Source organism: Ctenopharyngodon idella, chromosome 13 (assembly GCF_019924925.1).
Source record: "Ctenopharyngodon idella isolate HZGC_01 chromosome 13, HZGC01, whole genome shotgun sequence".
NCBI classification, from domain to species: Eukaryota; Metazoa; Chordata; class Actinopteri; order Cypriniformes; family Xenocyprididae; genus Ctenopharyngodon; species Ctenopharyngodon idella.
Window position 1 is genome coordinate 2,910,687 of NC_067232.1, and position 27,729 is coordinate 2,938,415.

A 27,729-nucleotide genomic window follows, 5' to 3' on the forward strand; every position below is an offset into this window, starting at 1 on the left:
ATGTTTTCTAATTCGAGTGGTTCGCGGGAAATTCGAGCATACCGCCGTTCGTCTTTGCGTCATTGCGTCACGTCTGTTTACATAAAGAATGAGTCCTAGCTAGTAGGCTATATCGCATGTGAGGTGGATCATTTATAGACTTTTCTCACAGCAGCTGGAATAATTAAATTTATCATTTTGTTGGTGGATTGTAATCCACAAAGGTCCAAATGACAATCATCAGTGACAACTGGAGATTAATCCGTAGTCAAAAGCAAAAGTCTTCGGACTGTGGAGTAGCTACAGAAATTGAAATCTACAGGTAACGCTAATACACATATACAAAGGCTAATACACAAAGTATAACAATAATAATAATTTGCACGGTTTGACGTGATCCGAGCTAAGCGATCGTTGGATTTAATCACCATTGGTAGCATGATTTATTGTAATGCTTTTTTTCTCAATTGGTCAGAACAAAAGTGGCAGACGTGTTACTTGTTCAGATGATATTTTTTCCAAGATGTAGAATCTGTGATTACGAAGTACAGTATCCACGCTGATTTATCCACGCTGAGGAGCCGTGCCGATGCACAACCCACAAAAAGATGACAATTCCACAATTAACTGCAATTGCAGGTTTCAAACAGAGATGGCGACAAAGAGGCAAAACTTATGGACTGCAGCTTTAAGCATAATAATGTTGTTGTCCTTGGTAAAACAATTTGTTGTTTGTGATGGAAAAGACTCTACAACTGATGGACAATCATAATGGTCATAAATTATGTAAATCATTGGTAGCACTTTACAATATAGTCCCATTAGTTACCATTAGTTAATACATTTGTTACAGAATTTATTATTTTTTGTTAACATTAGTCCATAAAAATACAACTCTTCATTGTTAGTTCATGTTAGCTCAGGTCCATTAAATAATATTATACTACAGGGCTGCTGAATGCTTGAATCTGAATGGTTGACAAACGTTTTAAGATGTGTGTAAAAACACACAGCTAAAGTAGTTCCAGGCAGGTCTTGAACGCATTACATGTCCATATCACTTTGCCAAATGATTCCAGTTATTTAAAAGGTCCTTACAGCCTAAAACAGCACAAGAACTAAAACCCACAACAACATTGACCAAGCAAATAAATATAGTAAACAATAGGATAAAGACACCAAATCCGCTTTGCGTTATTTTCATTATTTCAACAGCCAGTCGTCAATTATTCCTTACTTAACAGATACAACTTTTAATAATGTATTAGTAAATGTTGAAATTAACATTAATTAAGATGATTTAGAAGTATTTTTCATTGTTAGTTCATGTTAACTAATGTCAACAAATGGAATCTTGTTGTAAAGTGTTACCAAACATTTAAAAATAGAAATGGTTTATGTTTTAAACTTTTTTTTTTTTTTAAGATGATCATAGCGTTAATTTATTGAGAGGTCTGTCTGAGACAAGGGCAACACAATAAAATCTATTTATAAAAAGACATTTGAAAAATAGCAAACGTAAATAAATGCATGGTCAAAAAGTTTCCAAGACCATTTTAATGTGACCTTTTTAAAAAAGTTTTAATAAAAATCAACCCTTGGGACATAAAAGTGCCTGTAGCTGAAGAATCACTCAAAAAAAGTAGACAGGTATTGATATTCATCCATAATGAATGGGCTCGAGCGTAAGGCATGACTCAAGATCTCCCCATGGACATAAATATGGAAAGAAAGGAAGTGAGATGAGCAATGCCAGAGGTATTGCCAGAAGGAATTAGGTAAGCATTGTTAATATACTCCAAGATTGGCAGAAATATATGAGCATGCTCATCAATTAAAATGAACAATCAGTTCCCTCAAAGAAGCACACCACAAATCAGAGCTCTTGTTCTTCTTGCTCTGATGATTGAACCTCATATCAGTCGTAATAGTATTATGAATGCTGCAAAGGAGTGTTTTGTTTCTTGTCTGGTTATGTTTCTAGGTGTCTCCGTGCGAGAAGTGCCGTTGTGAGCCCAGTGGAGAGGTTTTGTGTTCCGTGTCTGCTTGCCCACAGACAGAGTGTGTTGATCCGGAATATGAGCCTGACCAGTGCTGCCCAGTGTGTAAGAGCGGTAAGTGGTCGTGTTCTTCCAGCCTTTCTCTCTTTCTCTGTTTCTCCTCCTCATACCTTTCAAACCGCCACCCCTGAACTGCAAGAACCCCCGCTGTGTCCCCCAGGAGCGAGAGAGGTAGGTTCGAATCACTTCTGTAAAATGACCACTGAGACTCCTGTCCACTACATCCAATTACCACCATGAAGAAAATTCACAGAAAGCATGCACAGAGCAGCAGATCTCGCCACCTCTTGTATGCCTTCCGTGTGGATCCATCTCATTGTTCTATAATAGCCAGTTTACCATCAGTGAGGTGATGCAAACCCAAAGAGATTATATTTGTCTGCAGGCCTTTGTTTAAGATAGTTGCCGAGATGCATTATTCAGATAGCAATAGCACTAATGAACCTGCAAAGTTGCTCTGCTTGTTTACAGGAGGTGAGGTGATTAGCACAGGCAGGTGTTTCGGTTGCAGTCTGCTTTCTCCAGCCCTAGGGCACAGATGATTAAACTTTTACGCATGTTTTTTCCCTCCATTTTGCAGGAAATATAGAAGTATAAGGTACATAAATGTACTCTCTTGTCAAAGCGCCCACCGCAGTGAGGGAAGTATTTTCAAAGCCACTCTACATGAAAAGCTCCCTTTGCATGGCAGCCTTTTTTGCTCTGTTACAAAACCTAGTGAGCTGCCTACAGAAGCAGCATTTTAAGAGACTGGGAGTGCTCTCGACAAGAAGGCTGTTCCATAAGGAATCTGAGATACCTTCTTTTAGCCAAATTCTTAGTGTATTTAAAAGCCTTTCTTAATTTAGGTCAGTGTAAATTTATATTACTGTTCAAAGTTTGGGGTTGGTACGATTTCTAACATTTTTAAAATGTTCGCACTCCTTTCTCGGCCACTATAGAGGTTGCGTAGAAGCTCTGACTATATACTAGAGGTAATAGTCCAAATGTTGGACTTTTTTTTTTTTTTACTGTAGTACCTTTTTTTATATAAACTTTTCAAGTGCAAAAATATCCTTAGTCCTCCAAGGTTTAAAATGGTTATGAATGGGGGTCCACGTTTTGAAGTAAAAAATAATGCATACATCCATAAAAAAAGTAATCCATACGACTCTAGTGGGTTAATTCTGAAGTGAAGCGATGTGTTTTTGTAAGAAATATAAATATATATATATATATATATATATAATTTAAAACTTTATAAATTCAAATAACTAGCTTCCGGCGGATGACCATTCGCAGAATGCGCAAGTCGACCAGCACCAAATGAATAACCCTCTGACGCAATGTATGACGCAGGATGCAGAGGCTTAGATGCCTCACGTGGTTCAAACAAATAGGGCTGTGCAACAAACTCAACACACTTCTCTTCTATCGAAATCCTCTGAAATTTCTCTTTAAAAATGATCGTTTTAGACTTATAATCTGTGACCGGTGATTTGTTTTGCTCTATCCTCTTCACCTATGCTTTCGTCATTACGTTTTTGCACCAGGTCAAAGGATACTCTTCTGCCACAAATCGACTTGTGTATTCTGCGTACGGTCGTCCACCAAAAGCTAGTTATTTGAATTTATAAAGTTTTAAATATGGATATTTTTCTTACAAAAACGCATCGTTTTATGGATGGATGCATTATTTTTGACTTCAAAACGCGGCCGCCCATTCGCAACTATTATAAACCTGCTTGGAGGACTAAGCATATTTTTAAATATATCTCTGATTGTGTTCGTCTGAAAGAAGATAGTCGTTTACACCTAGGATGGCTTGAGGGTGAGTACATAATGGGATCATTTTTATTCCTTTAAAGTGTAATTTAAAAAGCCATTAAAACCTGTTTAAAATTTGGATTTTGTTAGACCATTACCTCTAGTACAAAGCCCAGATTTTAGCTTTAAAGCGTCCTTTATGTGGCTGAGAAACAGCACTGTGAAATGAATTCAACAGTAATAAAAGTAATAATTTTGTTAGTCCATTGCCACTCATATCAAGCCTGTATGTTAACTTTAACACAACCTCTATTGGTGACTGAGAAATAGCACCGTGAAATGGGCTGATTGCGCAACAGATGGCTCTGAATGTATTGGTCCATATGGGAATTTCAAGGGTTCATAAAAAAAGTATTGGTACAGTAAAAAGTTAGGGTTTCTTTAGTCCATTGCCAGTAGTATAAAGCTTGCTTGTTTAGCTTTAATGTGAAATAGGCTGATTGCGCAATAGAACAATAATGTATTAATTGCCCCATAGGAACTTCAAGGGTTCATAAAAATATATTGAAACGGTGAAAGGTGCCCCGCATACCCTAGCTACGGCCCTGTATACGCCCCATTTGTGTATATAGGACCATTTCCGTTGTGTTGTTGCTTGATTCCGCTGTGTTTTAACTGCTCTTTATGTTTCGTTCAGTTGTACACTACTGGGCCACTGTACTTGAGGCTGAGTGGCAGCATTGGTTTTCAGCGTGAATGCTGCAAAAACCACGCAAAACATACACTATATTGAACAGTGCGTAGAGAGCTTCATGGAATGGGTTTCCATGGCCGAGCAGCTACATCCAAGCCTTACATCACCAAGTGCAATGCAAAGCATCGGATGCAGTGGTGTAAAGCACGCGCCAGTGGACTCTAGAGCAGTGGAGACGCGTTCTCTGGAGTGACGAATCACGCTTCTTTGTCTATCAATTCGATGGATGAGTCTGGGCGGTTGCCAGGAGAACGGTACTTGCCTGACTGCATTGTGCCAAGTGTAAAGTTTGGTGGAGGGGGGATTATGGTGTGGGGTTGTTTTTCAGGGGTTGGGCTTGGCCCCTCAGTTCCAGTGAAAGGAACTCTTAATGCTTCAGCATACCAAGACATTTTGGACAATTTCATGCTCCCAACTTTGTGGGAACAGTTTGGGGATGGACCCTTCCTATTCCAACATGACTGCGCACCAGTGCACAAAGCAAGGTCAATAAAGACATGGATGAGCGAGTGTGGTGTGGAAGAACTTGACTGGCCTGCACCTCAATCCGACAGAACACCTTTGGAGTCAATTAGAGCGGAGACTGCGAGCCAGGCCTTCTCGTCCAACATCACTGCCTGACCTCACAAACGCGCTTCTAGAAGAATGGTCAAAAATTCCCATAAACACACTCCTAAACCTTGTGGAAAGCCTTCCCAGAAGAGTTGAGGCTGTTATAGCTGCAAAGGGTGGGCCAACTCCATATTAAACCCTACGGATTAAGAATGGGATGTCATTAAAGTTCATGTGCACGTGAAGGCAGGCGTCCCAAAACTTTTGGCAATATAGTGTATCTAAAATGGGAAAGAGCTTTGTGATTGACTGTACAAAATACAAATAGATTTGACAAGAAATCTGAGGTATATTTTTACAGACTGCCGAAAGCTACAGAAAAGAAAAGGAAATGGATTGCTGCAATTCACAGAAACAACTGGACTCCAGGCAGTGAAACGTGGATTTGCAGTTATCATTTTGTGTCAGTATGTTGAATTTTGAGGTAAAATTACACCCTATATATTGAATTGACAATTCATCAATTAAATATTTACCATCTTATATTCTGTATAATTGGATGTTTTTAAATAAACGCTGACAAAATCGGTAGCACTTTATTTTACAGTCCTGTTCCCATGTACATACGATGTACTTATTATAGTAATTACAATTACTGGGTAATAACTAGGTACTAACCCTGAACCTACCCCTAAACCTAACCTTAACCCATGTAGTTACGTTATATTACCCAGTGCTCTCTTAGATAAGTACACTGTAAGTACATGTAAGTGCACATACTGTAAAATAAAGTGCAACCACAAAATCTATACAATTTTTAGGGTTGGAAGATATGATGATATACTGTATATAACATTAATATAAGTGATCACCCAGATTTAGATCTACCTATATTGTATTTATATAAGGCGTTCACAGGCAAATTTGCTTTATGTATTTCCCCAGCGTCGAAATCAGGCACATATATATGTCAGGAAACACAATTCCTGGCTACATGTCAATATCCATGGATCACTGGATCTTTGGTAAGTTGAAAGGAACACTATATCGAGTCCAACCTTTAGTTAACCTCACTTTTTTTGCAGTTTCCCCTATTAAATCCAGTTATGCAGCAGGCTCTTTTGCCATTCAGTCCGGCTAAGTGGGCGTGTTTTGGCGGCAAACCCTCTATACTTAATTATACCTAATGCTTTAACTAATGTTAATGTTATTGATCCTTTTTGTAAAGTACAGAAAAAATATAGTTAAAAAGGAAATATTTCATTATCGTATCATGCTGTTAGTATAGCAACATGTTAACTTCAAACTCTATTGAAATCAATTGAAAGTTGAGTGAGGAACGCTATTTGTGTGTTCTGTTCTATAATGCTTCTTGAAATGCTGCTGTTTATGTAGGCAGTAGACAGCGAAGCAACTCACTAGGATTCTGAACAGACCTTTTGTCTGCCTTGTGCGTGCTGTTGTTGTCTTTTTGGCCAGAGGAGTGTTTTTCAGGAGGGGGGAGGAAAGAAAAGCTGTGACCTCAGGTTAGTGTGTGAGTGTTCTGTGATTGGAACACATTACAATGTCTTGGGAGAAGTTTTCTGAATCAGTGTGGGTTATATAGAGCTGTTTGAGATGCTTTTAGACAGCATGTCCAAGACTGTTGCTTCTTGTGTACGCCTGGATCCTGATCTAATATGGCACCGGCAGCCACGCTGCCTCCTTCAGCAGAAAAGAAATGATGACTTGGTAAATGGATCTCTGACTCGGCAGCTAAATTCTCAGCGTAGTGTGGACAATGGGGGAGGGGTGATGTGGGCCAATTATTTTAAAGAGCACACATGTTTAAATGAATCATCTTGGCATTTGCTGAAATGCTGCCAAGACTCCCTGATCAAATGTCTCAGTTGGTGTTTGGGTGTGAGATGGAATCCAGGGAACAAAAGCAGGCCAATTTCATCAAGTCGTGCCGTTGTGAATTCAAACAGCTTTACAAATGTATGTGCACACTCAAGCAGTCAAGCAGTATGGTTTTATGATGGATTGGAAGCATTTTTGCTCAACGCACAAGATTACAGCCGCCTAGTGATTTCACCGCACGCCGTAATACCGCAACTCGGCTCGGCTCCGTTGCACTTGCCAGGTAGTCTGCAATTTGATTTCATCTCGGAATTGTTGCGATAGATAAAATCACTGTAATACTCTGTTTGTGTTTCCTGTGCTTCTTGTGCATGTCTTGTGGGGGTGGATCACAGAGAGACTCAAGTGCACAGAACGCGATTTCAACCGAGGGGGACAACCTGTAGGCAAAAACCTACACCCGGGCCCCGGATACCTTAGCTACAGAGCAGATGCTCTGACCCCATGAGATTTGCACTCTTCAAAAGTAAGACTTCAAAGCGTTGTGCGGTGACACCGTAGGATGGGTGCCGGCTGTGACAGCTAGTTCTAACTTGGCTTCTGATGAGGATAATAATCACATACACAAACTTAGCGTTTGACGAGAGAACATCAAGGAGGTCCATTAGAATTTCTCAACAACTGACATTGGGGGAAAAAAAAAAAAAACTGGCCATAGGGTCAGCCACATAGAGCTGGAATATCCATGACTGATCACAAAATTACATTATGGCAATTTTAATGAGCTGAGGGATCCACAAGAACACCAGAGTTGTGTGCCATTTAGAATTCCACAATTTGGAGAAAGTAGAATACAAATTAATTTATATAACTATGTTTTGTCTAGAAAATGAAAGATTGTCAAGACCAGCTTTGAATGATGGCTTGTCAAAGCCTTGAGTTTTGAAAAAAAAAAAAAAAAAAAAAGCAGACAAAAGGGAGATTTGTTTGTGAAAAGTTTGTGGTCAGCAAGATTTTTTAAATACTTTTATTCAGCAAGGATGCATTAAATTGATCAAAATTGACAGTTAAGACATTTATAATGTTAGAAAACATTTCTGTTTCAAATAAATGCTGTTATTTTGAACTTTCTGTTAATCAGAGAATTCTGAAAAATATTATCATGGTTTCCACAAAAAAAATTAAGCAAATGTTTTCAACATTGAAAATAAAATACATGCACCAAATCAGCATAGAAGGATCATGTGACTTTGAAGACTGGAGAAATTGCAGAAAATTTTGCTTTGTCGTCACAGGAATAAATTACATTTTAATATATATATTAAAATAGAAAAGTTATTTTAAACTGAAATTATATTTCACAATATTACTGTTTTTACTGTATTTTTGATTAAATAAATGCAGCCTTGGTCAACATAAGAGACCACACATTTTTGATAGATAGACAGACAGACAGACAGACAGACAGACAATGATTGATTGACTGACTGATTGATTCTATATCTATCTTGAAGAATTCACACAGTCCCAAAACCTTCACTAACATCTATCCTAAACTGTGACGTCAAAGGCAACAGATGGATATAAATCCATTTCACACTTTTGAGAGCCCTCCAAAAAAAAATCGGGCTTTGCACAGCTAATTTCAAATGCCTTTAGCACCAGTTAAAGGGTTAGTTCACCCAAAAATGAAAATTCTGTCATTAATTACTCACTCTCATGTCGTTCTACACCCGTAAGACCTTTGTTCATCTTCGGAACACAAATTAAGATATTTTTCATAAAATCCGATGGCTCAGTGAGGCCTTCATTGCCAGCAAGATAAATAACACTTTCAGATGCCCAGAAAGCTACTAAAGACATATTTAAAACAGTTCACGTGACTACAATGGATCAATCTTAATGTTATGAAGTGACAAAAAAAAAAAAAAAACGACTTTATTTAACAATATCTAGTGATGGGCGATTTCAAAACACTGCTTCATGAAGCTTCGAAGCTTTACGAATCTTTTCTTGGTGGTTTGTAGCGTATATCAAACTGCCAAAGTCATGTGATTCAGTAAACGAGGCTTCGTTACGTCATAAGTGTTTCGAAATTTCAATGGTTCTCCACTGGGGGGCGTGACTTTGGCAGTTTGATACACGTTCCGAACCACTGATTCGAAACAAAAGATGCGTAAAGCTTCGAAGCTTCACGAAGCAGTGTTTTGAAATCGTCATCACTAGATATTGTTGAATAAAGTCGTTATTTTGTTTTTTGCCGCACAAAAAAGTGTAAATATGTCTTTAGTAGCTTTCTGGGCATCTAAAAGTGTTAATTATCTTGCTGGCAATGGCAACTGAGCTATCGGATTTTACCAAAAATATCTTAATTTGTTTTCGGAAGATGAACGAAGGTCTTACGGGTGTGAAACGACATGAGGGTCAGTAATTAATGACAGAATTTTCATTTTTGGGTGAACTAACCCTTTAATGTATCTATAAGAAGGTGCTACAGGAGCCATGCTAACCAGCTACAACTTGACCCCTTGATCAATACAGAAACTTTCCAACTTTCTTTGCAAGTGACTTGTCCAATAAATCAGAAGGAGAATGATTATTTAATTGGTACCATTAAGAGTCAATTACCATCTGATTGACTGCGCCTTTGTATGAAAGACGGGCCTTTTGAGAAAAATGTGGTGTCTAAGGGATGAAATGATAATAGCTGAAGAAGAAATGGGGGCTGTCGTCTTCATTTTGGTTGGCAGACTTGACACTGAATGAGAAAGCAGTGAGGAGAATCGATTTCTAAATGGGTTGCAAGTATTTCTCTCATAATCATAATCTTGTGCTCAGTTCACGCTCACCACGCAATACACAGCAGGGGCTACAAAGCCTCCCCCTCCAACTGTTTTAGCTCAGGTCACAGAAACCACACTATTCAAAGGACGTAAATGCTTGTAATTTGTTCGGTCATTAGAACGCCTCATCATTGAGCTGATTCATCCGTGGCCAGCGTCAGCAGCTTGCAGAAAATGCAGTAAACACAGTGCAAGGCCATCTAAACTTCCAAGACCATGGAGCACATTTCATCCTGTTAGCCACAGTTTCATTAATTTTAAGTGGTTGTTAACACGTGAAAAGCACAAAGGGTTTATAAAGCAGTCATGAGGGCTGATGTCTCTATTTGTTGCTCATGAAGAGCAGAGGTAAGCACCTCTTTCTTAGCTGCTGAATGAAGTATTATGTTCCTGTGCAGCGCGCTGCCTGGGTCTGTTGTTGGAGGAGTATGCTGGGAGACACTTGAGGAAGTGCCATGGGGGGAGATGAAAGTGAACGCTATTGCTAATATCCACCCCAGGCAGTTGTTCATGAATATCAAAGAACATCTGCGAGCAGCAGCAATGTTGGGACTCAAAAAGAAAGGGGAAAAAAAAAACATTCGGATTCAGTCACAGCACTCTGCGTTCTTTTCACTCACTGAGGGACTGTCAGTAAATAAGAAACTTGGCATTGAGTGAAATTTTTTTCAGTGCTTTTAGCTGCTTTAAGATTCAGAGAGAAAGCTGCACCAATATCACAATCTCCTAAAGATTCAAGACCCTTTTAGGAAAGAGTAACTGCTATCATTAAGAATACTTGTGTCATAATTAACCTTTAGGCTGTGATGAAAACCCTGTAACATGGTCAATAAAAATGACCAGCCTTTTAAAATTGCTTGTAAATCGCTCGTTAACTTCAATGTCAACTTGTTTTCTTTCAATTAGGACAGTTTTTGTATGTATTTTTTTAAAATGATTGATCATAGGCCTCGTTGATCTGAGCTTATGCATCTCAGTTTTTGACTGAAAAAGCAGCATTTGTGGATAATTTTGTCAATATTCGACAAAATATGGAAAATATTTGCACTGTTTATCAAACTAGCAAGCTTTAAAGGGTTAGTTCACCCAAAATGAAAATTCTGTCATTCATTACTCACCCTCATGTCGTTCTACACCCGTAAGACCTTCGTTCATCTTCAGAACACAAATTAAGATATTTTTGATAAAATCCGATGGCTCAGTGAGGCCTTCATTGCCAGCAAGATAATTAACACTTTCAATGCCCAGAAAGCTACTAAAGACATATTTAAAACAGTTCATGTGACTACAGTGGTTCAACCTTAATGTTATGAAGCAACGAGAATACATTTTGTGTGGCAAAAATAACAAAAGAAGGACTTTATTCAACAATATCTAGTGATGGATGATTTCAAAACACTGCTCCATGAAGCTTCGAAGCTTTACGAATCTTTTGTTTCGAATCAGTGGTTCGGAGCGTGTATCAAACTGCCGAAGTCTTGCCCCCCAGTGGTGAACCACTGAAATTACGAAATGTTTTGAAACACTCATTTACTGAAATCACGTGACTTTGGCAGTTTGATATATGCTCCGAACCACTGATTCGAAACAAAAGATTCATAAAGCTTCGAAGCTTCACGTAGCAGAAATCGCCCATCACTAGATATTGTTAAATAGTTATTTTGTTTTGTTTTTTGGTGCACAAAAAGTATTCTCATCGCTTCATAACATTAAGGTTGAACCACTGTAGCTGTCTTTAGTAGCTTTCTGTGCATCTGAAAGTGTTAATTATCTTGCTGTCAATGCAGGCCTCACTGAGCCATCGGATTTTTTGAAAAATATCTGGCCAGGGTTATTATCAGTAACTAAAACTATAACTAAAACCCAAAAATAAAATCATTTCCAGTACTTGAAATAAAATATAAAAAATAAAAATAAAAAAAACTTAAAAAATAGCTAAAAATGGCTAAAAAAAAAAGTCAACAAAAACCAAAAACTAGTAAGATGACAAAACACAACAAAATTATTAAAATTAAAGAAAGAAAGTAGAAAAATAGTTTTTGTTCATATTTTAAATTAGATTCTATGATGGTATATCATAGTTTGATAGTAAAATAACATTTGCCAAATAAACGAATTTTGTCAAATGAAGTGAACTTTGACAGATATCCCATGCTCCATGAATAGAAAGCAGTGAACACTGTCTAGGGACTATGTCAATTGGAACACAGCTCTTTGTTCATAAATTAATTCAATGAACTGGGTTGTTTATTTGTCAACGAGAGGGGCCATGTTCGTTTAGTTGCACATGTGAATCAGTTTCATTCACATCAAAGAGAGAACAGGGATTGAGATTTTTGAAAAGTGAATTACCAATTAACATACACAATTATGTAAAATTATGTTTTTTATTTAATGAACACCTACTGGTATAAAGATATAACCAGCAGGAAGAATCAGCAAACACAAAAAAAAAAATCTGACCAAATTTTTTTATGGAACAGACTCAAAAGGGTGATTATTGTGGTGAATCAAAATCCCTACTAATAGCTTGCATGTGCTACAAACAGGAATAGATGCTTTTTATTTTCTCTGAAGACCTTTCTTTTTTGTCGACCTCCTCTCATGTGGGCCATCGCCTTGGCAACATGCAGGGAAACAAGCCCTCTTCTTGAAGGGCTCAGACACTGAGGTCGCTGCTAATCTGAGGAGGTTGCAATAAACATTTTGAGCATGAGCCGAAAGCCTTGAAAATCTACGGTGCTGGGGGCAGAAAGGGATCACTTGCATTTTCAACCCAAAAAAAATGGAGGGAGAAATATTCATGAGGGCTTAAAAAAGGCCCCGGAAATCACTTTCAGGCCTCAGCTCATCTTAAATACTTCTTTTTTCTACCTCTGGAGAAATATGTTCACCCGGATTTGTTGCGCTGATGGTTTTATCCGTTTGTAATGGGGCTTGATTCTCTGTGATACTGAAGGAGAGAAGTAGAGGACAGTGATTTTATATGCACAGCACCTCCAGCTCTCTTTACATTCTTCTGAAAGACTGAAAAAATAGTCTTTTTATGCCCAGGAGATGCCCGAAAGTAGGAGAACAGGATTTGAAAAGCAAACTGTATGGATAGGAGTATGTTTTTAACAGATGTCTGAAGTCAAAATGCCATGTTTTTGCCAAGGGTGGGCATATTTCGCAATATGAGAAATTTTATTTCACAATAACGATGTATATCACAATATAGTTCATTTTGTTATTTCATTTGTTTTTGTCATTAAATATGAGAACAAAGAAGCAAATTACACACCATAGGACAAATACAGTATCAAAAATGGCCGCAAGCAGCAATTCAAGCGATTTAAGACCTTTAAGCGCAATTGTAAGATATTACATATTATATAGTAAGCCTGTAAACACCTAAATCATAGAGTAAAAAGACCTTTTTTTCCAATTTCAGCTAATTTACCATGAAAAACAAATAAGAAAATTGAAAACCGCTCCGTGAATTCAGTCCAGACTAAAAAAGTCTGGCAATTTTTTTTTTTTAATAAACTGCATGGTGCAAAAAGCGCAAGGTGCACGTGAATTAAAAGCTAGATAAGCTAAGGTAATTTACCATAGAAATTGTGTTTTGAAACGTTTTTAACAGTTATTGTGCCCCCTGTGGTAAGATCTCCATAAAAGTTTGCCTGCTTGTTTACAATCACGTCGCATGTGCTCACCTAATTTCGTGAAGTTCTGAGTTTTTGTTTAGGAATTATAGGCTTTTGTGTAGACTTGGCCACACCCATTTTTAAATGACCCTGTTATAGCTATCCAAAGTGTAAAGTTCAACATTTTTTATTGACATAGAGAGTTCAGAGAATTGTATTGCAATGGTTTTATTGAGGTTAAGCGAAAAAAAACTAGGACTTGTTCGCAAAAGTAGTTTTTTTTTTTTTTTTTTTTTTTTTTTTAAATATTCTCAAATATTTAACAAACGATTTGATTGACAGCAGTGGTTGTTCAGAATGAGGAGATCTATCATTTGATATAAATATTGTGTAGATGTGTGAAACCACATGATTACAGAGCTGTAAAATGCATTGGCTCTCCCCAGTGGTCGATTTCTTTCGAATTTCACACAGACCTCTTGGGCCATGAGTCAAACAGGCCCAGTGAGTTCGTTCCGATCGGCCTCTGTTAACATTGTCTAACAGGCGCTCAAACTTCATTGGCCGACGGAAGCTGTTTTTCGAAATACATGAATGTCCTCATAGGCAATCACGACGCATTGGACAAAGATACTGTATGGCAATTTTCAAGCCAATCGGACTGACTGTTGCGTAACTATAGCGGTTTTTGTTTTTTCATTTTATAGTGTCACCAAGTGGCCAGTCGCCGCATCCTTTTTCACCACAGACTGAGCCTGTACATAGGTGTATTGAAATTATATCATTCTGTTCAAGAGTTATAGCCATTTTAGTAAAAGTGGCCAGGCTCACTTAAAACGTTTTGGTGTCCCGACGCAAAGGTGAAAGGAAATTTCAACCTTTTTTTCGATAACTATTGACAATCAGACTCCAGAGAATCTTTCTGCAATGGTTTGGTTCCGATCGCGTGGAAAAAAAAACCTAGGACTAGTTTGAAAAAAAAAAAAAATATTTCTTTCAAAGAATGCAAAATGTCCGAAAATTTCTTCAAATCCAAGACATGTTTTGTTTGTCTTGAGTCAAGGATTCTGATGATACAAGACACTTGAGTCTGCAACTAATGGTTTAAGAGTTATAAGCGTTTTCGTACTTATGATTGCTGTAGCGCCACCGTCAGGCCGATGGGGCGAGCCTTGGTGACGTTGTAGACGGGGTGGGTACTACATCCCTCAAAGTTTCAAGTCTACTCGTTTACTTTTAGGGCAGAATATTGATCTTTGAAAATCCTAACAATTGCAATAGGATTTCAGTGCTACTCTCTTGAACCCCTAATAAACTTTAAATTTTTCAGGCACAGTAGGTTTGTTTAACATGTAGTAAGAAATACTACAGAAATTAAATAATCATATGTAAAAATAAACACTGTATTCACTCTGTGAATGAAATATAAATGGATTCTTAAAGCTACTAAAGTTATTCAGTCGAGAGCAGTGAGTGATTTTTCTCTTTGTCTTTTTTTGTTTGGTTCACATTAATGACACAGACTGCAGCAGGTTTATTAGGCAGCTGTCACTTTAAGACCAGATGCACAGATCCAATTTACTGATACATATCCATTTTTTCCCAGCTGTTTAGTTGTTAAAGTGTCAATAACTTTAAATAATAAATGATATAGCAAAATCTCTAACAAAAGACTTTATATCATCACAACGAGCCATACTGCCCAGCCCTAATGTTAGAGACATCTTTCTCATACATGAAAGCTCAACAAATACCCTGTGAGAAAGATTCCTGGTCTATGCGGAATAGCGTGTGACTTATTATGAGACTGTTGAATTTGTTCATTAATGTTTCAGTGAAGTCCATCCACAGACACTTCCAAAATAAAATACACTCCTGCAAATCCACATAAACCTTCTCCGTCCATCCCATCCCAGTCATCATTTCCACAAAAGTAAGTAAATTTAGTGGCATTTATAATGCATACATACTAAAGAACTGCATTAGAAGGCTTTCCTTTTACTTATTCTCAGAGCAGTGTGAGCTATGATCCTAGCTCTTTCAGAGAGCATCAGCTCTAATGAGCTTTAAAAGATCATGTCATTTTCAGGATCCAAGCTTTTCTTTCCTCCTCCTTTGCTTTTTATCTCAATTACCACTGTACCATGGGGAATGCAATTCATCTCTGAATGGACCAAAGTCTTTAATGGTGCTCTCTCTTGAATTTAGCCTCTACAGCAGCGCTTTGATAGGCGGCGAGGATAAGGGGCTGCTCAGCGTGATTAAACACTCCTCTCCGCTGCTAAAATGCAGCAAGCGTACTTCTCCTCCGCCGATTTGTTTGCTTCTGCGTTCACTGAACCCGTTTATCTTCCTCCCTATCCTCTTCCTCTTTTTTTCAACGTTCTCTACCCCCTCTCTGTGTACCAATGACAACATATAATGCGACAATACATAGTCATGTTCTGTTATATAACAGTTAAATGGCAGCAATGTTAACGGACATGCAGTACAGAGCCATAGGGTGATCTGAGATATAAACGCTCACGATGAATCAGCTGTGCCAGCTGCTATTAATTCCACAGTCTTGATATTTGGAGGTAGGAATCTGAAGTGTTTGCTCTGAAATTATTATAAATATGGCTTGGATGACGTCTTGACAGCACCAGCCAAATATTCAAGATGATTGATGTGCCTGGGTGTTTTTTATGTAGTCTTCCATCTTCTATGATAATGTCTCTTAGATGTTGAATACCAATTCATCCTTGTTCTGCGAATGTTAAAAAAAAAGGGGGGAATTGGAAGCTGTGCCTAGGTAGCATTTTTCTTTAATGCATTTTTTTTTTTTTTTTTTTTAAATGGATTATGTTTGCTTGAAAAGGGTTTTTTTCAACATTTTTTAACCTGAGACTAAACATTTAACATCTAAATGTAACTCCTTCTACAGATTTCAAGCTACATCCAACAAATTTGGCACAGTCCTGCATCCTGTTCTGGTTTCCCATAGCTGATGAGTAACTTCCATTGAAAAATTCTGACTGTAAAAATTAATTTTACACAGCATACAAGTTTTGATTCAGTATTGATTAATTGGGGCCAATTATCAGATACAGTACATGGCAAATTTCCTCAAGGAAAAAAATATCTTTCAACTAATGCTGTAAAGTATGCAGGGAACCCTTTTTGGTACATTACTAAAATATTAAAGGTTAAAATGAACTGATTTGTAGGCTACTTGCATTTAAATTACACATAAGGAACTTTTTATAATAACGTTATAATAATACATTTTTAATGACAATTATGTTTCTACTTGTTTTCTTTTTTAATTGCCTATAAACATTTAAATGGTGGCTGTCATAAAAACATGATGGATTTATTCAAATATTAAATATTGATGAACAGTGAAAATACAATGATTATGCAAAATAGTGTATATATTTATCAAACTGCTCCTCTCTAGAGTTCATTTTTCTAGCTGATGAGTTTTTGGCCATTTAATGGTTTTTCTGAGGTAAATGTTACGTTATGTGACATATTGTTTACAAGCTGTTTTTGACTTCTTTCCACAGTTGAAAAATTGAGATATTACATGTGACGATAGAGATTTCGGTCAGTTGTACTGTATTTTTCAACATACCTTCTGATGTTCATTCATGTTTATTTGGAGTTTATAAAGAGTGCCAAAACGGTATTTATTGTTTGAATTTTGTAATAAAATTGACAAAATTTAAAAGCCACCACTTTGTTTCATATCAGAAGTAACAAAGCACAAAGCTTACTGCGATTTATCGGATGGGATGTGCGCTATTCATTCATCAACTGAAAACAGACTGAAAGGTCAATTCTTGGGATTTCACAATCTATATCGGTTCTTCAGAATAAGGAAAAAAATAAGAAATCGATATTTTTAACCTGGCCCTACTACATAGGGAGTAGTGAATGAGTAGTAGTGAGTGTGTGATTTCAGACATATATCCAATTTTAAATGCCAGTGTATTTAGTTTGTGTTCTGTTTTATGAAGAAATAACACTTTTATTGACAGGTAATGAAAAAATAATATATTTATCATTTACATTCAGCAAGAATGCAATATTTTTACTGTACAAAATGATCATAATTTTAACAGTAGACTGTTGAAATGCCACAGTAAAAACCTGTTAATTGGTTAACAGTACGTTTTTGTTATCAGTTATGTACATTAAGGTTTTATGTTCCATCTTATGTTATTAAATTAATGTTTAGTGCTTTTAGTGTTTTATTTTGTGTTTGTGTGTATGACACTATGCACCTTTTGCATTACAATACCTCAGTATGTAGAAAAGCTATGTGCGATGAACTCTGATTCATCATGTGGCTCTTTTTATACCATATTCATATTCATTCTTTATTTTTTGATGGTTGTCAGTATATTATAAAGGTATATTATGAAAATATAGTATCATTTTATACTATATTAATAGTATAAATATAGTAAAATAGTATAATATAGTAAAATACATTTTATATTAAAAAAAAGATAATAGTACTTCAGTACGTTGGTATATTAACATTATATTAGTTCATGAAATAAAAGTTATGGCAACCATATCTGCTTTTTTTTTTTTTTTTACTACATTAAATATCATGGATTTGTTTTTACAGTGTAGTATGGAGCTGAAGCAGTAGCACACAATGTTTCACACACCTTCTCATTTATATGGCAAATGAATGCAAAGCTTGCTGCCTCGAGTACTGTGTAAAATGCCCTTAATTCCTGCTAGAGCTTTCAAGCTGTGTTCACCAAACTCAACACAAGACTTCAGGCTGTTCTGACTTAGTAGGCTTTATTTTGTTCCAAATTGATCAGATCTGATTGTCCTGTAGTGGAAAACCATCCATCCATTCAAGCTTTGAACTACTTTAAAAATTCAGGCAAGGTTTTGCCTAGACATTGTCCAAGTTTGCCATGACAAATTTTCTTTTTCCAGTTAACGTATGCCTCAGAATGCGACAAGCCATAGTGTTTGTCTTGATGAGTCATTTTAGACCTGCATGGTCCATTGCATGATGTGGCATAGCACTGCCAATCTATCTTCCACTGAAAGCTGTTCAGTTGGATGTTTTTTTCCAGTTCTTTTTGCCCGCACAGTAATGATGAACAGTTAAAACCAAACAGGAACGTAGAAGGAGCTGTTAATGTGTCATGTGCACGTGCACAACCCATTGTATCATGGCTCTGAATACTGTAGCAGGATGTTTGCTTATAGTACCTATATTTAGACCCTGCCTGTTTCTATTTCTATTTGTCAGTGTTGGTTTCATCAGTTTCAACAGCTATTTCCAGAGACCAGTGTTACTATTTTCTCTAACACATCCTCAAAAGCATTATAGCTGGATTCAGTGTTAAACTCATAGGTTTGTATAAATATTTTACATTTTGAGAGAGCACTTGGATAAAAGTATTTAAAAATGCATGCAAGGGAAGAGCTTTATAGATTAGCACACTAAAAGTTTGAGTCTGCACTTGGGGCTTGATAAATGTTTATGGTGCGCCATAAGCTCAGCAATTACCTCCTCTCTGAAGTTATGATACAGTCATGTTTTATGGAAGGTCTGATATTGAACTGTGCTATCCAATGTGAACATCTTTAGAAGTACCTTTGTCATTTGAAACCTCTAACACCATTGTGAAGACTGATTGTCATATGTGGGTTCAGTCAGGAATGCTTTCAGGATGAAGTGCCAAGACAAAATGCCCCTGCCTCGATGAAGTGACTTGATTCTGAGCTCTAGACTGCAACTAAAATTGGCACAAATGTGACAAAAAAGTTAAGACTGACAGTATTGTTAAGACTGAGCTGTTACGGAGTCTATGAACTGCAAGTCATTTTTCATGTCCAGTTTAAAATGAACCAAGAATGATTAACTATAAGCTGTGCCTAGGTAGCCTTTTTCTGTAATTGTATTTCTTTCTGTTTTTTTTTTTTAAATGATTCAGATATCGTTTTGTCCAAACCAGTGTTAAAGGGATAGTTTACCCAAAAATGAAAATTATCCCATGATTTACTCACCCTCAAGCCATTCTAGGTGTATATGACTATCTTCTTTCAGACGAACACAATTTGAGATATATTTAAAAATATCCTGGCTCTTCCAAGCTTTATAATGGTAGTGAAAGGGGGGGGGGGGTGATTTTGAAGCCAAAAAAATGCATCCATCCATCATAAAAATAATTTATACAGCTCCAGGGGTAAATAAGTGAAGCGATGGGTTTTTATAAGAAAAGTATCCATATTTAAAACTTTATAAACTAAAATAACTAGCTTCCCGCCCGCATACAACCGTACACATCTGACATGATGTATGACAGAGGATGTAGGGGTATTGTAAGCTCAGACGCCTCTCGCGGTTGAAACAAACAGGGCTGTGAAACAAACTGAAGCTCCTCTTTTTCTCTTTAAAAATTCTCGTTTTAGACTTTTAATTCATTACCATTTTTACTAGACTTAATACTTGACTCGGACTCGACCTGAAATGACTTAAGACTTGACTCGACACAAAAGACTCGTGAATATTTTAAAGACAACTTGTCTTTTACCCTTAACTACTGATATAATAAATAAAGAATTTGTGTTGTGTTTGAATGGTTTTATAATATCTGCGTCACATATGTTTCCCTACGTGTCGTGGTAGACCGGACTCTTGTCATAGAATTTGATTACGTATGTCCGTGTATTGCGCGTAAACTCCGAAATGTCATAAGAGTCCCATGAAACATGACGGGAGCCACTGTGCCATTATGTTATTTCGTTTGGGTTTATTAACATATCAGATCGGCTAGATGCACAGAATGAGAGAAAACAATTAAAGTCATCAAAAACAATAAAGCTGTATAACAAACTGCAGTATAACAAATCGTGACTCACTGGCGCCATCTTGCGTCTGCTTAGCCACTGTATTGAAAATGACTACTCGAGTTGCCAGGACGTTTGTTTTGTACATTGTAATGGATAAAGTAACAAGCTGGATGTACATTATCCCTTACATCATAGGACCTTAATTAAAAAAAAAAAAACAGATGATAGAAAGATCATATTATTTTGTCTATATACAGGCTTGGGAGGGTTACTTAAAAAATGTATTCCGTTATGGTTACAAATTACTTCATAAAAAAAGTATTCAGTAACGTAATCCAAGTACCACAATATGAAAGTAATGTAATCTGATTACTTTTGGATTACTTCAAGGGGGGGGGAAATAAATATATGTAAAGGGCTATTCAGACATCTAGTGGCTACAGTATGGTATTACAGATTATTTTTTAGTCCTTTGATAAAGAAAGTGTTTTCGTAGCTGGAAGGCAGAGTTTGCACTGTACAACCATGTTGTTTGCATTTTCTTCTTTGAAAACAAAATAGCAGCGAAATTTCCATGAATTGAAAGGGTTTTTCCCCACGGGAATCATCGTTTCAACTAGCAGCAGTGATTCAGTCTGCGTCTGAGGAGATCGTAGACTGGTGTTATTTGTGCATGCACCAGCGGGTGGCTCACGTGAGAGCTTGAGTTTGTTTTTAATGGCAACAGAACCAGGAAATACTGTATAATCAAGAAGCGCTTAATATGTGTTATTATGGCAAAATAATGATTTATTTAGTTTTAAATGAAACGATTGTAATCCTGATAGTATCCCCCCTTTTTTCAAAATGTAACTGTAATCTGATTACTACGTTTTTTTGACGTAACTGTAACGAATTACAGTTACTGGATTTTTGTACGGCTGTCTGCCGGAAGCTAGTTATTATAGTTAATAAAGTTTTAAATATGGATACATATCTTACAAAAACCCATCGCTTCACTTCAGAAGGCCTTTATTAACCACCTGGAGCCATATAGATTATATTTATGATGAAATGTTTGGCTTCAAAATCACGCCCCCTATTCACTACCATTATAAAGCTTGGAAGAGCCAGGATAAATATATCTCCAATTGTGTTCGTCTGAAAGAAGATGGTCATATACACCTAATTGTGAATAATTTTTCATGTCAGATTCAAAATGAACCAAGAATTGGATACTTTAAGCTCGTAAGACAAACATTAGTCAATTGATCATATGACAATGTGTAAGTGAAGAAACAGATTTTTTTTTTTTTTTGCTTGACAAATAATGTCCAATTGTACAGTTGAATCAAGAGTAGTTCAAACTTTCTTTGTTTGGGTGACATGTTGTTAGCATAATCAACAACATTTGACCTTTTCCTAAAAAAAAAAAAAAGGCAGTGATGTCAACACGGTTATTATCATGATCACTTCAGTTACAGCAATTAAAATGTAACAAATTTATAACTAGAATAAGACCTTATTTTATATAACTTTAAATCATATTAGTCTGTATAAAAAAGCTATAGCAATATGAACTGAAACACCTCTGGACAACCATCTTTATTAAGAAATTTTGTAATTTGTCAACTCAAAAGTCATTTGGCTCATAAATATTTCATTGCTTTTTTTTAGCCTGGTGCCCTGTACATGCAGGGCAAGAATTGACTTCTGTCATAATATTGTGTTTTGATTGACTGCTAACTTGAGAGCATCATAAAACTTACATGAGGTCAGCTGACATAATTTCATCTTGATCCCTGACAGTGACTGCCACTCAAAGCCGGGAGTTGCAATTCTGTTGGCAGGTTTCAACAGGCTTTCTCTCATTTTGATGCAGCCTCTCCCGTCTGTGCACAGGCCCGAACTGCTATGCGGACACGGCGGTGATCCCGGCCGGCCGAGAGGTTAAGATCGACGAATGCACCATCTGCTACTGCACGTACGAGGAGGGCACCTGGCGTATCGAGCGGCAGGCCACCTGCAGCAAGAACGAGTGCCAGCCGAGCTAAGGCGGCGACGAGGGGCTCGAGACCCTCAGCCTTCACCCGGACAGCTGTGGATCTGGATCACCTGTCCCAGCTGTGGTCTGTACGGGCTCAGCACGGCAGCCCTGAGCCTCACACGCAGCCAAGACACCGGCACCGTGTGGCGTAACATCAATCACGGTCATTTGTGACCGTTCATGACTATGAACTCAGAGTGTCCCGTAGCATGCAGCGGACAGGCCAATTAACCTGGGAACAAGGCCAAGGGCCAGAGTGCGAAGCGCTACATTCCTCTCGCTACGACGGAGCCTCTGAGTTGGCATAGCGTCATGACGAGTGATGAGATTCATACGTTAGAGTTACATGTATAGTCTTAGGAGGCATGGAGTTGAATTCAACTATATTAATATTTCAAGTTTGTATTGAGATTTATAACCCATATAAAGGATATTTATTTATGTATGTGCTGGTTCAATGATTATGATTGGATTCAAATATCTGATTTACAGTGAAATGATATTTTTTATAGCCACTGTATTTTGATATGCCGTAACATTTAATACTGGATCGTCTTATTAGAATGTATAACGCACCTACAGCTGTCAATGTGTCTGGAGAAACGTTTTGTCAAAGACTAGATGATGCCGCTGACACATAACATCTAACGCAACGTCAGGATAGTCAACAGAGCAGAATGGATTTGATGTCCATTTGAGGAAATCAAAAACGGAAAGAAAGCTGCTTGCATTTATGTTAAGTCTCTATTGTGCTCTTATCTGAGATCCATTTTGCTAAGACGTGTTTCTATGTGTATGTGTTTTCATGTTCCAAATAAATCGTTACACTGTGCAAGCTTGTTTGTGGCTAGACACTGATGTGAGGTCAAGTAAGGTTAGTTACCATTTTTAAACGCAGGGCCATGCTTGAAATGTCAAGTAAAAACATGAAAAATGGCACAGATTTCACGAGGAATATTGAACCAGGAGGAGTCTCCAAGTCCAGTGGTGATTCCAATAACTCAATGTTTTAAATTTAGCTGTGTCAATAAAGACCTCCTGTATTAGCATTTTGCTTTCCAACCACTTAACCCCACATTTTCTGTTCCTGTAGTTTGTGAACTAAACTGTAGTATAAAATGGATTGGGTGAAAAGCTCCTGCGGAATGGCATGCAATATTATTGACACTGGTTAAAGTCACCATAAAATCAAATTCTTATTGTTGAATGGAATATTGCAGTATTTATTATAAGCAATTTATCCATGCACATCATTATTTTTTAAACAGTTAAATTGTTAGTTCACCCAAAAATGAAAATTCTGTCATTAAGTACTCACCCTCATGTCGTTCTACACCCGTAAGACCTTCGTTCATCTTCAGAACACAAATTAAGATATTTTTGATAAAATCCGATGGCTCAGTGAGGCCTCCATTGCCAGCAAGATAATTAACACTTTCAGATGCCCAGAAAGCTACTAAAGACATATTTAAAACAGTTTATGTGACTACAGTGGTTCAACCTTATTGTTATGAAGTGACGAGAATACTTTTTGTGCTCCAAAAAAACAAAATAACGACTTTATTCAACAATATATGGGTGATTTCAAAACACTGCTTCATGAAGCTTTACGAATCTTTTGTTTTGAATCAGTGGTTCAGAGCGTGTATCAAACTGCCAAAGTCACGCCCCCCAGTGGTGAACCATTTAAATTTCGAAACACTTGTGAAGTAACGAAGCCTCGTTTACTGAAATCACGTGACTTTGGCAGCTTGATACATGCTCCGAACCACTGATTCAAAACAAAAGATTCGTAAAGCTTCAAAGCTTCATGAAGCAGTGTTTTGAAATCGGCCATCACTAGATATTGTTGAATAAAGTCTTTATTTTTGTTTTGTTTTTCTGGTGCACAAAAAGTATTCTTGTCGCTTCATAACATTAAGGTTGAACCACTGTAGTCACATGAACTGTTTTAAATATAATATGTCTAAATATGTCTTTAGTAACTTTCTGGGCATTGAAAGTGTTAATTATCTTGCTGTCAATGTAGGCCTCACTGAGCCATCGGATTTTATCAGAAATATCTTAATTTGTGTTCAGAAGATGAACAAAGGTCTTACGAGTGTGGAACGACATGAGGGTTAGTAATTAATGACAGAATTTTTATTTTTTAACTAACCCTTAAAGTCGTTATTTTTGTTTCGTTTTTACGCACAAAAAAGTATTCTCGCTGCTTAATAACATTAAGGTTGAACCATTGCAGTCACATTGAATCAATTCCTGAGAAACAAATTCAAGTCACTCCCCACATTTTTTCTTGTCCATGAAGCCGTTTCACTTCACAATAGAAAAGAAAAGACTATTGCAAATTCCGTTTCATGCCGACTTTAATATAAACCATGATATAAAATTTGAGACTGGAAGATGTGAAACTGCAGCTACATGATCTTACCCTTTAAAATGACTTTTGTTAATGTGATCTAGATTGATTATGACATATTACATATTTTTGACTTGATTAAAGCCAGTTCATTTGGAAGTTACTACATGAAACACATTTTTATGTTACCTGACAAAATATGTTTTACAGTGAGAGCAGAAGTGTAAAAATACTGTGAATCATACCCAGCTCTAATTTGCTCATTTTAATCAAACTTCCACCCTGAGGAACCTGTCTTGTTTAACTTCATCACGCTGAAGAAAGAGCAGAAGCTGAGCAATACTTGTGTTTATATTAGGACATGGTAAGTAATATCAACTGCACTACAGTATTTCTCATTTTTGAGACCCTAGAGGAGATACAAACATTCACAGATTTTAAAAATATTGGATTTTCTGCTCAAATGTCATTTGATGGTAATGTAGGATAATGATTACAGCTGATGAAGTTAGTTCATGTATACTATGAATGAAATAATCACATATTTCTTTCCAGTTCAGGTCTTGAAGCCACTAATAATGAGACAATGAGTGGAAACATCCAAACGCGAGACATCCAAAATGTGCAGTGCTGGGCTACTCCAGGACCCCCGGACTGAGAAACACTGGGCTAGATGATTCAGTCAGCTCAAACACCTCCCACTGATGGAGATGTGAGATACATGTAAGAGAATTCATGCCTGAACAATAAGCAACAGTGCCTTCTTGCATAAATATAGTGCCACTGCTCATATGAATGCAGTGGGATTAAAATAGAGATTTTTTTCCTTTTACATTTAAATTAAACAAGTTTGAGTCGCTTAGATGTGTTTTTAGACCAGTGTTATTTGCTATTATTTATATACTATTAGAGTATTAATTAATATTTTGACTTAGCTTTTGTTTTTATATTTTCAGTTTTTTATTTTAGACTAAATTTGAGTAATTTTATGTACTTTTTATGTACATTTTTAGTTTTTTATATTTCTATATATTTAATCAATTTTTATTTCAATTTTAGTTATAGTCATTTTAGTACTTAAACTCACTTATTTTAGTAACATTTCATTAAAAGTTTTTTTTTTTTTTCGTTTTAAGTTTTTCATTTATATTTATAATTTATTTTAGCTTTATTTTAGTTGCTGAACACATTATTTCAATTACAATTCTTATTTCTTATGGAATATTGCAGTATTTATTATAAATTATTTATCCATGCACTTGTAATCTTTTATCAAAATAAGTTCCCCTCTCTTGCAATGATATCTCTTCTCTTCTCTGATAACATGTTTACTGGCAGGAGGACGGGACAACGGTCACTTACATGAGCTCAATCAATAGCAAACCACAACCATCCAATCAAGTCCAGATGGACAAAATCAAGTCCCGCCCTACATTTTTTCTTGCTCAAGAAGCTGTTTCACTCCAATATATGTCACAATATAGAAGAAAAGACTACTGCTGTCACCATTCTGTTTAGTTTTGTTCATGGACTTTCAGTTTGTTATCATTTGTCACTGTCTTCTTTGTCTTGGAATTCCCACCACTCATCAGTCACCATGGACACTAATCACCACAGCTGTTTGTCTTTTAGTTAATCATCTCTGTGTATTTAAGTTCCTGCCTGTGTTCTGTTCATTGTCTGTAACGTCAATATTATGGTTTGTGTTAGTCTTATTTATATGGATCTCTACCTGTTTGGATTATTATAAGTAAAGTTACATGTTTGAATCTTCATCTTCTGTGTACGTCTTCCTGCCTGCATGCACCCGTGACAACTGTAACTTCTATTTCATGACAACTTTAACAATAACAACATCATTTTAGACACTAAAATGGCATTTCATCATTAGTATGCACCAAATGTGTTTTTAAAATTTGTCTTTTAAAGTCAACCATTTGATTATGGTCCATATATTTTTCATTAAAGTTCAGAATATATTAAAAAAAGTGCACAAATAACTCATGTTTTTAAAATACGTATTTCTCCAGTAGTTTTCTGTAGGGACATTTCACAACAACAGAATGACTGCCGTGATTTGGTTTAAACAAAACAAATCAGTGTTGAAAGTGCTGATCATTAATTTAATGTGAGAGGAGCAAAGTGAAGTTGACAAATCCATGTGGCAGGATAATATGCCCCAACATTAGGTGTGATATCAAAGAAGCACAAACTGAATCTTGCATCAAAGTGATTCAATGATTCCCCCTGCCATATGGCAGCTGTTAAATGCACTTCGATTTGATGTCAAGGGCTCTGCTGCTAACTGAAAGCTACAAAGAGCATAGCACGGGTTAGCTGAGTAGATTATACAGTACTAGATTTTACTCTGTTGCCACTTCAGTGCGTTGAAGCTCTCAGCAAACAAACATCTAGTCTATCTTCAGGATTTTCTGCAGCTGGCTCATTTAGGCATAGTAACAGCAATTAGTTTTTGGGATTAAAGATGAGGGTTTACATACAGAGGTTTATATTTCCCTCATGATGTTTTATCAGCAGTTAATAATGTGTCCAATCAATTAAATGAGCATAAAATTACACAACATAATTACAAGCAGATTATGAATAGCGGAGTAGAATTATGACTCTTAAAAGGAAATGTTACTGGATTATACAAAAACTCATGTTCATTAAAGTTTTTTTTTCTTTTCATATGTTTGTTTATTAGGTCCCCTTCACCCCCACCCAGCTAACAAAAATATTTTCTGAAAACATTTTGCTAACGTTCCCATTTAGTTATGAAAACGTTATTTCTGAATGTTCTAAACATCCAGTTTTTTAAATGTTTTAAAACCGTTTTTTTTCCTTGGTTCAATTCTGACTTTATATCACGCAATTCTGACTTTATATCACGCAATTCTGACTTTAGAACTCACAATTCTGACTTTAGAACTCACAATTCTGACTTTATATCATGCAATTCTGACTTTATAACTCGCAATTCTGACTTTAAACCTCGCAATTCTGACTTTATAACTCGCAATTCTGACTTTAGAACTCGCAATTCTGACTTTATATCATGCAATTCTGACTTTATATCATGGAATTCTGACTTTAGAACTCACAATTCTGACTAGAACT

The 27,729-nt window shown here is 36.6% G+C and overlaps 1 protein-coding gene across 4 annotated transcripts in view; it reads left to right on the forward strand.

Annotated features, from left to right (window-relative positions):
• vwc2 (von Willebrand factor C domain containing 2) overlaps window positions 1–23,085 on the forward strand; it is a 32,704-nt gene extending 9,619 nt beyond the window's left edge. For 3 of the 4 annotated variants that reach the window (XM_051918101.1, XM_051918104.1, XM_051918100.1), the window contains 2 exons: window positions 1,964–2,093; window positions 22,106–23,085. In XM_051918101.1, coding sequence (XP_051774061.1) covers window positions 1,964–2,093; window positions 22,106–22,257 — 282 coding nt within the window. In that variant the 3' untranslated portion in view covers window positions 22,258–23,085. Of the gene's footprint in view, window positions 1–1,963; window positions 2,094–22,085 lie in introns of all 4 variants that reach the window. The other variant, XM_051918102.1, reaches the window with a different exon arrangement.
• The last annotated feature ends 4,644 nt before the right edge of the window (window positions 23,086–27,729 follow it).